Source organism: Daucus carota, chromosome 6 (genome assembly GCF_001625215.2).
Source record: "Daucus carota subsp. sativus chromosome 6, DH1 v3.0, whole genome shotgun sequence".
Lineage (NCBI taxonomy): Eukaryota > Viridiplantae > Streptophyta > Magnoliopsida > Apiales > Apiaceae > Daucus > Daucus carota.
The window spans coordinates 6,339,173-6,351,566 of record NC_030386.2 but is presented as its reverse complement, the minus strand read 5'-3'; the positions used below and the strand labels follow the sequence as shown (position 1 = coordinate 6,351,566).

General features: G+C 35.2%; 2 protein-coding genes across 2 annotated transcripts; both read right to left on the bottom strand.

Annotated features, from left to right (window-relative positions):
• Window positions 1-405: 405 nt before the first annotated feature.
• On the bottom strand, window positions 406-6,219 carry LOC108227594 (cyclase-associated protein 1). The gene is made up of 10 exons (XM_017402830.2): window positions 5,822-6,219; window positions 4,640-4,808; window positions 4,489-4,553; window positions 3,728-4,037; window positions 3,477-3,624; window positions 3,285-3,394; window positions 3,107-3,162; window positions 2,973-3,029; window positions 2,599-2,742; window positions 406-894 (listed from the first exon to the last, which is right to left on the bottom strand). Exons 1-10 carry the CDS (start codon window positions 6,080-6,082, stop codon window positions 808-810), a joined length of 1,407 nt encoding a protein of 468 aa, XP_017258319.1. The 5' UTR covers window positions 6,083-6,219; the 3' UTR covers window positions 406-807.
• A 1,910-nt stretch (window positions 6,220-8,129) lies between these two features.
• LOC108192997 (catalase) lies at window positions 8,130-11,786 on the bottom strand. The gene is made up of 8 exons (XM_017359554.2): window positions 11,635-11,786; window positions 11,443-11,539; window positions 10,434-10,711; window positions 9,243-10,019; window positions 9,034-9,123; window positions 8,807-8,874; window positions 8,494-8,587; window positions 8,130-8,392 (listed from the first exon to the last, which is right to left on the bottom strand). The coding sequence occupies exons 1-8, from the start codon at window positions 11,647-11,649 to the stop codon at window positions 8,333-8,335; spliced, it is 1,479 nt and encodes a 492-aa protein (XP_017215043.1). The 5' UTR covers window positions 11,650-11,786; the 3' UTR covers window positions 8,130-8,332.
• Window positions 11,787-12,394: the final 608 nt, after the last annotated feature.

The following is a 12,394-nucleotide window of genomic DNA, read 5'->3' as shown; positions in this document are numbered from 1 at the left end:
TAAGAGGGTGTTTACGTAGGTTCGTTCGTCTTACATTTAAGTTGGAACAAAGTCACCGGTTTATGCTTGTCTCGGCCGACATGGCCAATCAGATACAAGATTCCGTACACTCAACCATATTTTACAGGCTTATATAATTCGTTGTTGCATCTTACCATTATATAGATTTGTTTTAAAAAGAGATTTTAATGCTGTGACATTTTCCTCAGAAAAATTTATTACATGTATTTGAATCACAGAACCAATTTAAATTAATGGTGAAAAAATGGGTCTCCCAGTCTGCAACTTAACCAAGTCTACAACTTAAACATGATCATAGAACCTCTCAAAACAGTTAACATAATCTTTGAAATGGCCCAGATCAATAGGTTAACATTAGTAACTCGGCATAAACAAGTAGCAATGTGACCACAACAACAATAACAATAAACCAACATTCATCATACATGAGTTTGCATAAGATGCGAAATACAATATATGCAGTATTTGTCTGAACAGGGTTTAACCCAAAATTTCCAACCACACTAGTCGCACAAACTATGCCTGAACGTGTGGATGATATTCCACCCAAAACTTCTTACCAGTCAACGGACAAAATATTCTTAAATCGGGGAGACTCTGTTTTTACAACAATTTAGTAAAACAAAAAAATCGAATCAATACTTAACTTCATCATCGTGACAAGGCGTGATAGATGAACGGCAGGGGAAAGCAATCTTTTAGGGATTCAAGCAATCCAAAAAGGAGAAAAGGAAAAAAAAAATAAATGAATATAAAACATAAAACCGAAGCCGTGATATGCCACCATTAACCGCCAGAGTGTGATACAGGAGTGGTTACAAACTGGCCATCCTTGTATGCATGGACAAACTGCTGCGGCAAAGCATGCTCCCCCTGATACAAACACATGTTAATGCCGTAACATATCTGACACATAATTGTAGAAGAGACAAAAATGAGCGCCAGACTTCGCAAGAGGACATAAGATACATAGTGAAGTACTCAGTATAAAATTAATGCAGGAACATTGCCACATAGGCATAAGGAGGTGTCGTCGGGCTATTACCCATCAAATGTTAAAACCTTCTTACTTCATTTGCTTGAGATGGCTTTCGCAAAGCCATTTTACGGGAAGGGAGCTATATTGGATTAGGTTTTCTCTCCTTTTTACTGTTTATACAGTCAAGTTTCTTATTTTGGAATAGTTTTAGTGTCCAGATATTTTACCAATTCAGACCTGTGTTTTAGAGTTAATGATTCGTTTTATTATTCTTCTTAGTTCACAAACTACCTATGGAAGTTTGCGCTGAGCTAGCATTCCTTTTCGCAGATTGTCTTTGCAAATCCTAGGCAGAGGTTGCTTTAGTACAGACAAACAGTGATTGTGATTTTTATCAGTAAAAAATAAAAAAAGAAGGTATACAATCATGCAATCAATCCATAACCAACTTCTAAATACTATGGTTGTAGCATTAGGGACCTCTTCCTTTGCCAACAACAAAAGCATGCTACCAGAGGTTAAGAGAGGATAAACCATTAATCTACTTTGAACTAAAATTATCTTCAGTCATGAAGCACTAACAAGAACACACTATCTTGTACAGCTTACAACTAGATCATTAGTACACAAGCACATCACTGCTTTAGTAGATTTCAGTAGTGTTTTTGTACTTAAAGTACCAAGTAATTTGAACCATTAAAAAAAAGGCTGAAAAGAAATACAACAAATATGTTAACAGGAATCTTACTTTAGAGTTGATTCACTTGCAAGTCAACTCTCATAGCATTACTATTAATTTATAATAGTCTTCAACTGGCACGAAGCATGGGCGAATATATACTTCAAAAATTAATATTAATAATCTAATTTTTAACATCATTTCCATTAGTGGTTTAGTATTGTTGGATGCCCACTCGTTTTCTTTTTTTTGCAGGAGGAATTTAACGATACTCTACTGAAATTTGATTAAATGTTATTAACCGATTGATTATATTTTCTCTTAGAGATTTAATTTTTACAATGTTTTTATTATATTGTAAATGGGTTGTAGAAACGATATACATTTTTGTCATTTATCTATAAATGTTTTCCTAATAATAATATGTGTTAATGAGAGTAGGTTTATTTATTTATTATGTTTTTTTGATTAATTTTAAATCATACTTTCAATTTCTTAATTTGTAAGCAAAAGGATATTATTTATCTTGGATCAATTACATGATGGTTTCATGTTTGTCTTGGATTAGAAAAGTTAGAGTTCAGAAGAATTAGATGATGGTTTCATGTTTGTCTTGGAGTGGAACACGTTAGAAATAACAGGAGACATGTTGGTATATATGTCTCATAGTTTATATAATTTTTTTGTTTGTTTTTTAAAATAAGGCAGAGAAAAGAGTAATTCAGAAATGACCAAAATATCAAACCAAACTACAAATTATCCCTATGTCCGGTTATTATAGTTTAGTACAGATTCATTGTGGCTCTAAAGCCTATCACTATCTGTTTCTTATGGCCTTCTTTTTTTCAAGGAGATACTTGGGTGAGATGCCAATGGCATGTGTGATTATAGGAAAACAAAAAGAAGATAAGGAATATACCCAGTCATCGCCAGCACCAGCACCAGGAACTAATACATTAATCTCACTCGACTTGGCTGTCGTTATAGAAGCACCCAAAGAATCTTTGCTTAGATATAATTGGCATCCTCCTGTATTGTCTACTGAAATCGTAGGTGCTGAACCCTAAATAGCAACCAACAAATGACAAAAAGTTTTAGTATAACCTAAACCATTATAATGTTGCAGCAAAGCAAACTGCAACTACTCCATTCTACTCTGGTCACTTGAACATCTAAATCAACATGCAGTAACTGTGTGTACCAATTAAAAAAGTCCGCCTTAAAAAATTTCCACAACCAACATTCATCATTCCACATCCAACATAAAATAATAACACTGGTAAAAGGAGATACCTGGCATTGCACCTCAACACCATTGCAGTTAACAATCTCACAAGCAGCAACCACATCCTGCCACAAAATTGTCACAAAAGTAAGCCTTCATATTAACAATAAACCTGCGACTTTCAGATATTAATTGCACTGACCTTGAATACAACCCCCATCTTAGTGCACTTGTCTATGGTTATGTTGTTAACCTTTCCTGCATATCGTCACCGGAAACATAAGCTAATCATGATATCCTAAATATCAGCCAAGTGGACTATTTGAAAGCAGGTTTTAATTTTGAGGCACATATAAATGTCTCTGACAAGAGATCTAGACCTTGTATCTGGAGAACAGAATCTTTGCATCCGAAGATATATACAGTTTGCTTTGCGTCACAGTCATCAATTACTAAATTCTTCTTACCAATCTGGTACTCTACAACCCACCTGCCAATTATGCAGCGTAATTCACCACCCAGACCTTTTATTTAAGTTACAGACTGAATTATAAAAATGAATCAGTACTCACTTGCGACCCATTTGGAGCTCCAACTTGGGAGGTGCAGTTTTGGAGAAGGAAGATGAGGTAGCGTGGCTGCTTTTTTCATTAGCAGCAACAACACCAGCTCTATCTGCGCGGTTCTTTGTCTTCATATCATCTGTTACCTTTCTTAATCCTGAAGAGCAAAGAGTCAGATTATCATAATATTAAAATTTAAAAAAATGTTCTTAGCAAATAGTATCTATGAAAGCAAGCAACAATGGAAAGATGAAACTTACCAGAAGTCACAGGCTTCCCAGAACTGATCTCTTGAAAAACAGCAGACATCCCCACCTTTGGTCGAGATGAAGAAGGCTGAGGAGCTTCGGAAGTGAAGAGAGAAGCAGGGGGAGGAGGTGGAGGAGCAGGAGCTCTAGTTGTAGGAGCTTTGGGTGTAGCACTAGCAACTGTTTTCCCTGTGGCACTCCAAACAGGACCTAGAGGGTACTGTGCCTTCACAAAATCCCTCAAACCTGGTACATAGAGCTCCTTCAAAGCTTTTGCCCACTCCACATGGGTTGGGTCTTTGTTTCTGTACTCAACGAGAACCTTGAACAATGCAATACAGAAATACAGGCATTAAACACCTGATTAACTTGTGAAATGACCATGTCTACCGAGTTGAATACATATGACCATACAATTTTTTTTTTTTTTTTGGGGGGGGTAATTATGCTAGAGTAGGAAACCACTTGCTTGTTAATTGGGCAAACAGATGAAAGGCTTAATAAATAACACCGAAAATTGCTTTTAGCTTCCAAAACATATAAACAGGCTGTACGTCATAGATATTGTCCTGTGGAGTAGCTAAAACAGAATCTCACCCCATCTATTGAGTATGTGAATTTATCAATTATTAATCATGTAAAGTGCTCAGCATTGTTCCCCAAGAGGAAGACATTTTCTAATTGTTACCAAAATCAATTTATTCATAGGCAGAAACAGATAACAGAACCAATAATCAGGTTGACAATCATGAGAGTCAGTATAAGATCTGCACCTTGTTGTTATAAAATTCCGCCATTTGCCAACTTTCTTCCACATGTGCAATAGGCATGCTCATGCCTATATAAAAGGAGAGATTCATAATGAGAAAGGAAGAAATGACCACATTACAGATTTAGGCTGAAAAAATAATTGTTTTTTCTCACCGCAATCTTTCCCTGTGTATGCTATCCATGCAAGTGCCGATATACTGTCCGCCACACTCTTCAAGTGATTAAAGACATCTGATCGCCTTCCTTCTGTCATTGCATTTGCTTTTATTATCACTTCATTCAACGGTTTAAGAAACTCAACTAATCCTGCCATGTCAGGTTTCTGCACCACGCATTGCGATTATGAATATTGTGTACATCATCAGATCAGCCAAAAAATAAACACATGTAAGTATCCTAATTAAAACCGTTAAAAGTTCGGCTTATCAAACATCAGAACGCATCTCTCATTACTACAATTAATGAGGAGGGATTATCATTAATTTCAACTCAACTATACAGAACTCATAAATCTTCCCTCCCCAATTTTTTCTCCAATCCACGAAAAAAGTCTTTGGTCGCAGGTAAGAACAGTCTCAATAATTTTAACCTTGATAAAGATAACAACATATCAACCAAAATAAGCGACAAACTCCGAAACATATGTTTAGCTTTAGTAATAAAAGAAACGCAATAAATGATTATCTATACCATACTACCAGCTTTTGCATATTAATGCCTAAATCTTCTTCCATAACATTTCACAGCTTTGTCCAGACTTCACAAAACAGTCACTTTGAGTATATATTTTACTGTGGAAAACCCTTCACTAACCCAGCCATATTTCTGAGTGGGACACGCTAGGTTGCCATTTGAATAATCCGAGTTCGTTTTCATAGGAAGATAACTCATCTTCCTTGACTATTATAATAACACATTTTAACATCTTCAAAATTGTGGACATGTTTCACCAAATGTTCTGTGCTAGAAAGCAAAGAAAGAGAGAAAAATTTATGTGTCAACCAATCACACATAGTGATAATAACATACATAGATTTATCGTTATTTCATGGAGAACTGATTAAGCAGCAGCCAAGCTAGAGAAATATACATGAAATGACATATTATAGAAAAAACAGCAACACCGAACAAGGCGATATCCAAATAATAAATTAAGACATTATTTATAAATAACCATGGAACAAGATGAAATCACCTCTATCTATGTAGACAGACAGTTGTATAAATCCATATATCAGATAAAACATATCAAGTGATTTTCTCCTTTTAATTAGGTGATAAGCTACTTTTAAGTAAATAACAAAAAGAAAACAAAAAGGAATGGTAAAGAGTGACCTGAGATTGCTTGATTTGAATGAGAAGTTCCTTTTGAACAGAAAAGGCTTGTTGAAGAAGCTTAGTCACATCTTCAACTTGTCCCCCGATCTTCTTGGCAGCACTCATAAGCCTACCTACATATTGCTCCATGAATTCATCGAATGCAATCACCGATGGATCAATCGCCGCCGCTGCATCTCCACCGCCGCCGCTGCCACTCGAGAGCAACTCCAGCCGCGCCACCGCAGACTCCAATCTCTGTAACAGCTTCTCGTCCATCGCAGATCTGCTGCCGAATTCAAATGGTGAGTTGTGAATTGTGTGATGCGCTGCTGTTTTTGCTTTGCTTGGTTTGTATACACCGAAAGGTATATATAGCGCTTTTTGGGTTATTTGTCGGATAAATATTGTGCTCTGTATAATCAACTGTTTTTTTGAGTCTATTATCAGTCTTTGGTTCGTTTGGTTTTTCCGCATAAACGGAATAGAATTCAAAAATAAAAATGTGAAAATAGAAGAAACTAACTGAATTATTTTATCAATTTAGATTTGATCTGGATATGAAATGAAAATAAATGTGACAAATTTTATATATGATTTTTAAGATATTATATAATTTCAGAGTCAGATATATTTATTTAGAATAATATAATTTATTTATTTAAAAATTAATATCCTTTTTTAATTTTTTTAATAAATAAAAATATAAATTATATCATTTTTCTAGTTTTTAACAACTAAACATAACATGTTTGAAGATTGGATACGGACAATATGGGCCTAAGATTCAATTTGATTACTCATACTACTTGAAGATTGGATTTAAATAAAATGTTGAAATTTGATTTTATTCTCAAGAACGCAATTACGCAAATGAAAATTACGAATTTATTCTCGTTTGACTAATGGTACATGTCAAAATAGATGAAAGAGGTGTAATCTGTTACGAGAGGGAAAGTATATAGATGCAAACTGAATTTTATAAAATTACGTTATTCATTTTGCTTTTAGTCCAAATAAAAGGGATGCAAAATGCAAATAAGTCTCTAGAAAAGTAGCAAACGCTCAAAAATTTAACATATGCAAATTGAATAATTTAATAATATCTTTTAGACCATATTCATTGAGTTTCTTTTTTGAAAAAGTTTAACCAACGTTTAACTAAATAATGAATTATAATTTTATTTTCAATCAATCAAGATAACACCTAAATTTTAAACCAATATATGTGACGTGCTCAACCCCCGAAAAGACTGGTATGAGTACGAACGATTGTATACAAATCTGAAAATTATTACAAACCAAAATTAACTATTCCAAATTTTATTATATCTAACTTTGTTTCATCTTATTACATCTATCTTTGCTTCCTTGTTGTGTGACTTGTTAGGATCGTCACAATTCCTACCTAAGCAAAGTGTCATCCATAAGCAATCCACGAATCTCATGTGATTTTACGTAGTGATGTGCATTCGGTTAATCGAAATCGAAACAGAATTTTTTTTCGGTTAACTGAAATCGAAAATTGTAAAAAAACCCTACCAATACCGAAACGAACTTTACTCGGTTAAAATCGAAACTGAACTCTTTTTTTCGGTTAATACCGAAAACCGAAATTAAAAACCGAAATTTCATTAAACATGTTTAGATGTTTAATATTACAAGTTCAAAATATTTTATACGATTAAATGTTTAATAAGTAACACTAAATAGTTTTAATAGTCCGTCTAATTATCACCCATCAGTAGATTTGTGACCAAAACAAGCATTTACATCTCCCTTTCGAACCTTACTGACTGGCCTCTTCCTCGTTCCTGCATAGCAGCGCATGCCACCAGCAATTTATATTAATATGTAACTATTTATTTATAATATTAAATAAAAATCATATAATGTAAATATATTATTATTACTATTATCTATAATATAATATAAATTCGGTTACTTGGTTAACCGTGGTTAAAAACCAAATAACTGAAATTTTAAAAAAAGTCTACCGAATACCGAACCAAATTATAAAATATGGTTAATCAAACCGAAATATTTTCGGTTAATCGGTTCTATTTCGGTAAACCAAACCGGATGCACACCCCACTTTTACGGTCAGTTTGGATTAATCTTACCATCCTCTGAATCCATCTGAGGCATCTACGAGTAGAGAGAAAATCCACTTTCCCACCCTACTTGCCAGTGAGAGGATGCCTGATACGTTATACGTATTGTTTCATAGCACTCAAGTTATTCAACTGGAGTGATCAAATGTTACCTCCTTATCACGGACAAAAAGGACAGATAGATAATCAAATAGTCAGAGCAATAGCACATATGAGTTTACTTTGGTACATTACTAAGTTCAGAAACATATAGTTTACAAAAACTCAACAGATTGGTGCAAGCTTGTCAAGGGATACAACATGACCAAAGTATTCATGAGTCCCCCAATTAATTTATACTTTACGACATATTGTGTGTGCTACTTCTAAACTACTCTTGATCACACTTCGACATTTGGTTTCTCCAGCACAAACTTCATATGCTTGGCTTCACATTGAGGCGAGAAGCTAGCTTCTGGCCAAGAGACTTGTCAGCCTGCACCACATACCACAACATTAGAAATGTTCACATTACTTACTCTTTAGTATGTTGGAAGTACTCCATTTTTTCTCAAATCAGGGTGTACAGAACCATACCAAACCCCAGTAGGAGATCCATATGCTGCGGATCTCATGGGTAACACGAGGATCAGATAGCGCATCAACAAGACGAGAAATAAAACGTTCTTGCCTGTAAATTATATGAAGACAAGTCACGTAATAGAAATAGAATATTGCCTACATGACCATCCCTTAAAAGGATGTGGTCTTCGAGAACATTTCATACTAAAACAGGACAACTATATTAGTCAAAAGCTTATTTTCTTTAACTGCATAAAAAATGTACATCAAATTTTGGAACAAGGAACTAAGTATACTTTATTCATCATGCAACCAAAAACATACATACCTCTCTGGGGGAAAAGAACGGTATCTCTCTCCTGGTTGCTTAAAGTTGTTTTCTTTCTCAATCATGCACTGCAGATGCACAAAAATTAAAATATATTCAGGATATGCAAGTTTACAACTATCTGCGTTGTTTAGCTATTTCTGTAGTTTCAGTTGATTTAATACTTCAATTTTTAATCATATCTAACTTTTGGAAGTTGCAGACACATAGAAATACTACAAACTCACCCTGTCACGCTTTCCAGTCAAGATAGGAGGAGGAATTGGGTGCCTCTCTGCATGACGCACAGGATCAAACCTTGAAGGAAAGTAATTGACCTGTATGATATTATTAAAGATATGACAAGCAGGGTTAGTTGCAAAGAACGATATCATATACATTTAAAAAAAGATCTTTATAATTTTTGATAAGAAGAGAAGTAGGGAAAGTACAGTACCTCCTCATCCCTGTGCATAAAATTCATTAAACCATCATGGTGATTGTTGTGATGCGTAGTCTTAGGAGCATTGGCTGGAAGCTGTAAATAGTTTGGTCCAAGACGGTGCCTTTGGGTATCAGCATAAGAGAATATCCGAGTCTGGAGCAGCTTATCGTCTGAATAGTAAACACCAGGAACAATAATAGCTGGGCAAAAAGCAAGTTGTTCATTTTCAGCAAAAAAGTTGTCAATATTCTTATTTAACACCAAGCGACCCACTGGCTGCAGGGGCAAGATGTCCTCAGGCCAGGTCTTCGTAACATCAAGGGGGTCGAAGTCAAATCTGTCCTCACGATCAGGGTCTATGATCTGGATAAACAGTTTCCATTCGGGATAGTTCCCAGCTGCAATTGAATCATATAAATCTTGGGTGGCATGGCTGTGATTAGCTCCCCCAATCTTGATGGCTTCATCTTCCAACAAGGACTTCACTCCACAGGTCGGTCTCCAGTGAAATTTCACATAATGTGCTTTCCCAGCCTTGTTAATCAATGTGTAAGTGTTAACACCAGAACCATCCATGTGCCTGTAATCTTGAGGAATGCCAATATCATCTAAGAGGAAGGTAAACATGTGCAAACTCTCTGGGTGGTGGGAAAAGAAGTCCAAGATTCTCCAGTTCTCTTGAATGTGAGACTTTGGATTAGGTTTTAGAGCATGAACCATGTCTGGGAATTTCATTCCATCCCGCACAAAGAATACAGGAAAGTTGTTTCCCACTAAATCAAAATTACCCTGTGCAGAAAAGTAAAATGTAAATAATCCCGTGCATTTTTTTTGTCGTTTAAATTATTCAAGAAAAGCTCCAACAGTGCCAGTTGAGGATTTTGTACAATTATAGCCCTATCTATAGGATGTACTACCATCCATCACTTGAACAATGTGAAACTTAAACAGATGTTGCTACTGATGTATAAACGCAGTTGGTAAACTTCCTAAGCTGCAGCAAACCAAAATGTAATAACCCTCTCAGAGTAAGGTAGGTCAGATTACACAAAATCATTACAATTTCTGGTTCAATCATGTACACAAATTTAATGAGTGATGTAATACTGAATGCCATGTTTTATGATGAATCGGATGATATGCTACTAGTAAGTATCAAATTTCATAGGGCTTTGCATACTAGTGACTATATGTTCCGATTACCTCTCTAGTGTAGAACTTCACAGCGAAACCTCGAGGATCCCTGATAGTTTCAGGGCTTCCACGCTCATGGATGACAGTGGAGAATCGAACAATTACAGGTGTCTGAACTCCTGGGGCTCTAAGGAAATCAGCGCAAGTGAGTTGAGAAATATCATGGGTGACCTCAAAGAACCCTTTGGCACTGGCACCCCTTGCATGGACAACACGCTCAGGGATGCGCTCCCTGTCAAAATTAGCAAGTTTCTCCACCAAATGATAATCCTCAAGGAGAATTGGACCTGTTAAAAAAAACAAAAGTTTGTCATGTGACCGGATTCATATATTTGGAAACATTCGACCAGTGGGTGAGCTTAAATTAAGTGCTTCTTGCTTAAAATAAATAAGTGGAGTAGAAGTTAGAAGCAAAATAAGACTTATAAGTGATTAAAGTGTTTGGGAAATAAGTGGAAACCCTGAAACAAAAGCTAGCATTCCTAGCTTTTTATAAGTGCTTCTTAACTTTTTACACAAACGGTACGAATAAGTGCTTCTAACTTATAAGCCGAGAAGCCCAGCTTATAAGTGCCCGCCAAACACCCACTAAATCATTTGGCATTTAGCCGAGTAATTTGAAACCAGCACTATCCATTAGAAGACAAGTGTTGTTGGACATTATGGAGGGGCTTGACATACAGTCCTCAGCAGTTGCAACAAAAAAACAATTTAGTGTAATAAAAATCATGTAATTGCGCAACCTTATGTCGATTAATCAACAAAAATATTATTTCTCGTATGATGATATTCAGCCTCAACAAAATAGCTATACATAGCATTCTTACAAATGAAGGAAAAAGACAAAACACCCCCACAGCATATCAACTTTCAAAATAAAATTGTACAATAGAATACACAACTAGTCAAATTTAAAGAGAAGCACAGACTATTAAATCTCGATTCTTGCCCCAAAACTAAATGAATTAGTAGTCTAAAAAAGTCGAAAATTGATTAATTAATTAAAAAAAAGGGGGACCTCTGGTTCCAAGAGTCAAAGAAGCGTTGTTGTTCCAAACGGGTGCACCAGAGTTAGTGGTCCAGTACGGAGAGTTGAAAGCACTTGATGCCCGGTGCTGCATCAACGATAACAAGGAATACATAACGAAGATAAAAATTGCAAGTCAAAAAGAATGATTTGATATACGAACAGGGTTTGTACCGATCATACCTTGTAAGGATCCATGCTAGAGAAGCTGTGAGAGAGAGAGTGAGAGAGAGAGAGAGAGGGGGAGGGAGACTCTGAAGACGTCGCGTTGGCCAAGCCGTTCTCCTTTTCGTAAGAGAGACAAATATTTTATATTCCCCTTTTCTTAATTCGGTCTTTCTCATGTGTGCCCAAGGGCACATAATAAGCACCAACTTTCATGAAAATGACTTGTTTTGATTGGTGGAATTGATACCAACTTTCATGAAAATGGCTTGTTTTGATTGGTGGAATTGATGTGAATGCAGGGGGCATTTACATTTATTATCCATCCACCAATCAAAATTTAGAATTCTCATGGGAGTTAGTGATTATTGTGTGCGCTTGGGCATACCACAGAAAATTCGTTCTTAACTTACAATCTACTCTTTGCAGTTCATTTGTTTAAATATGATGATAATGATATATATTATTATCTCTCCATCTTCCTCTTATTTATATAATTGATTTTCATGATTTTACGTGTATATTAAAAAAATTTTATGAATGGTATTATATCAAAATGAAAGATTATGAGTTCTAATATTTTAGATAATATTTTTAGATTTTCAAAAATTTATCTCCTATTTATTTTTATTTAAATCAAATTGAACAATCAAAAACTTTAAAATAAATAGTTGATAAAATTTTAAAATCTAAAAATATTAGCGAAAATAGTAGGACTCAGAATCTTTCATTTGGATGTAATACTATTCATTAAAAAATGTGCGAAACTCAATATATA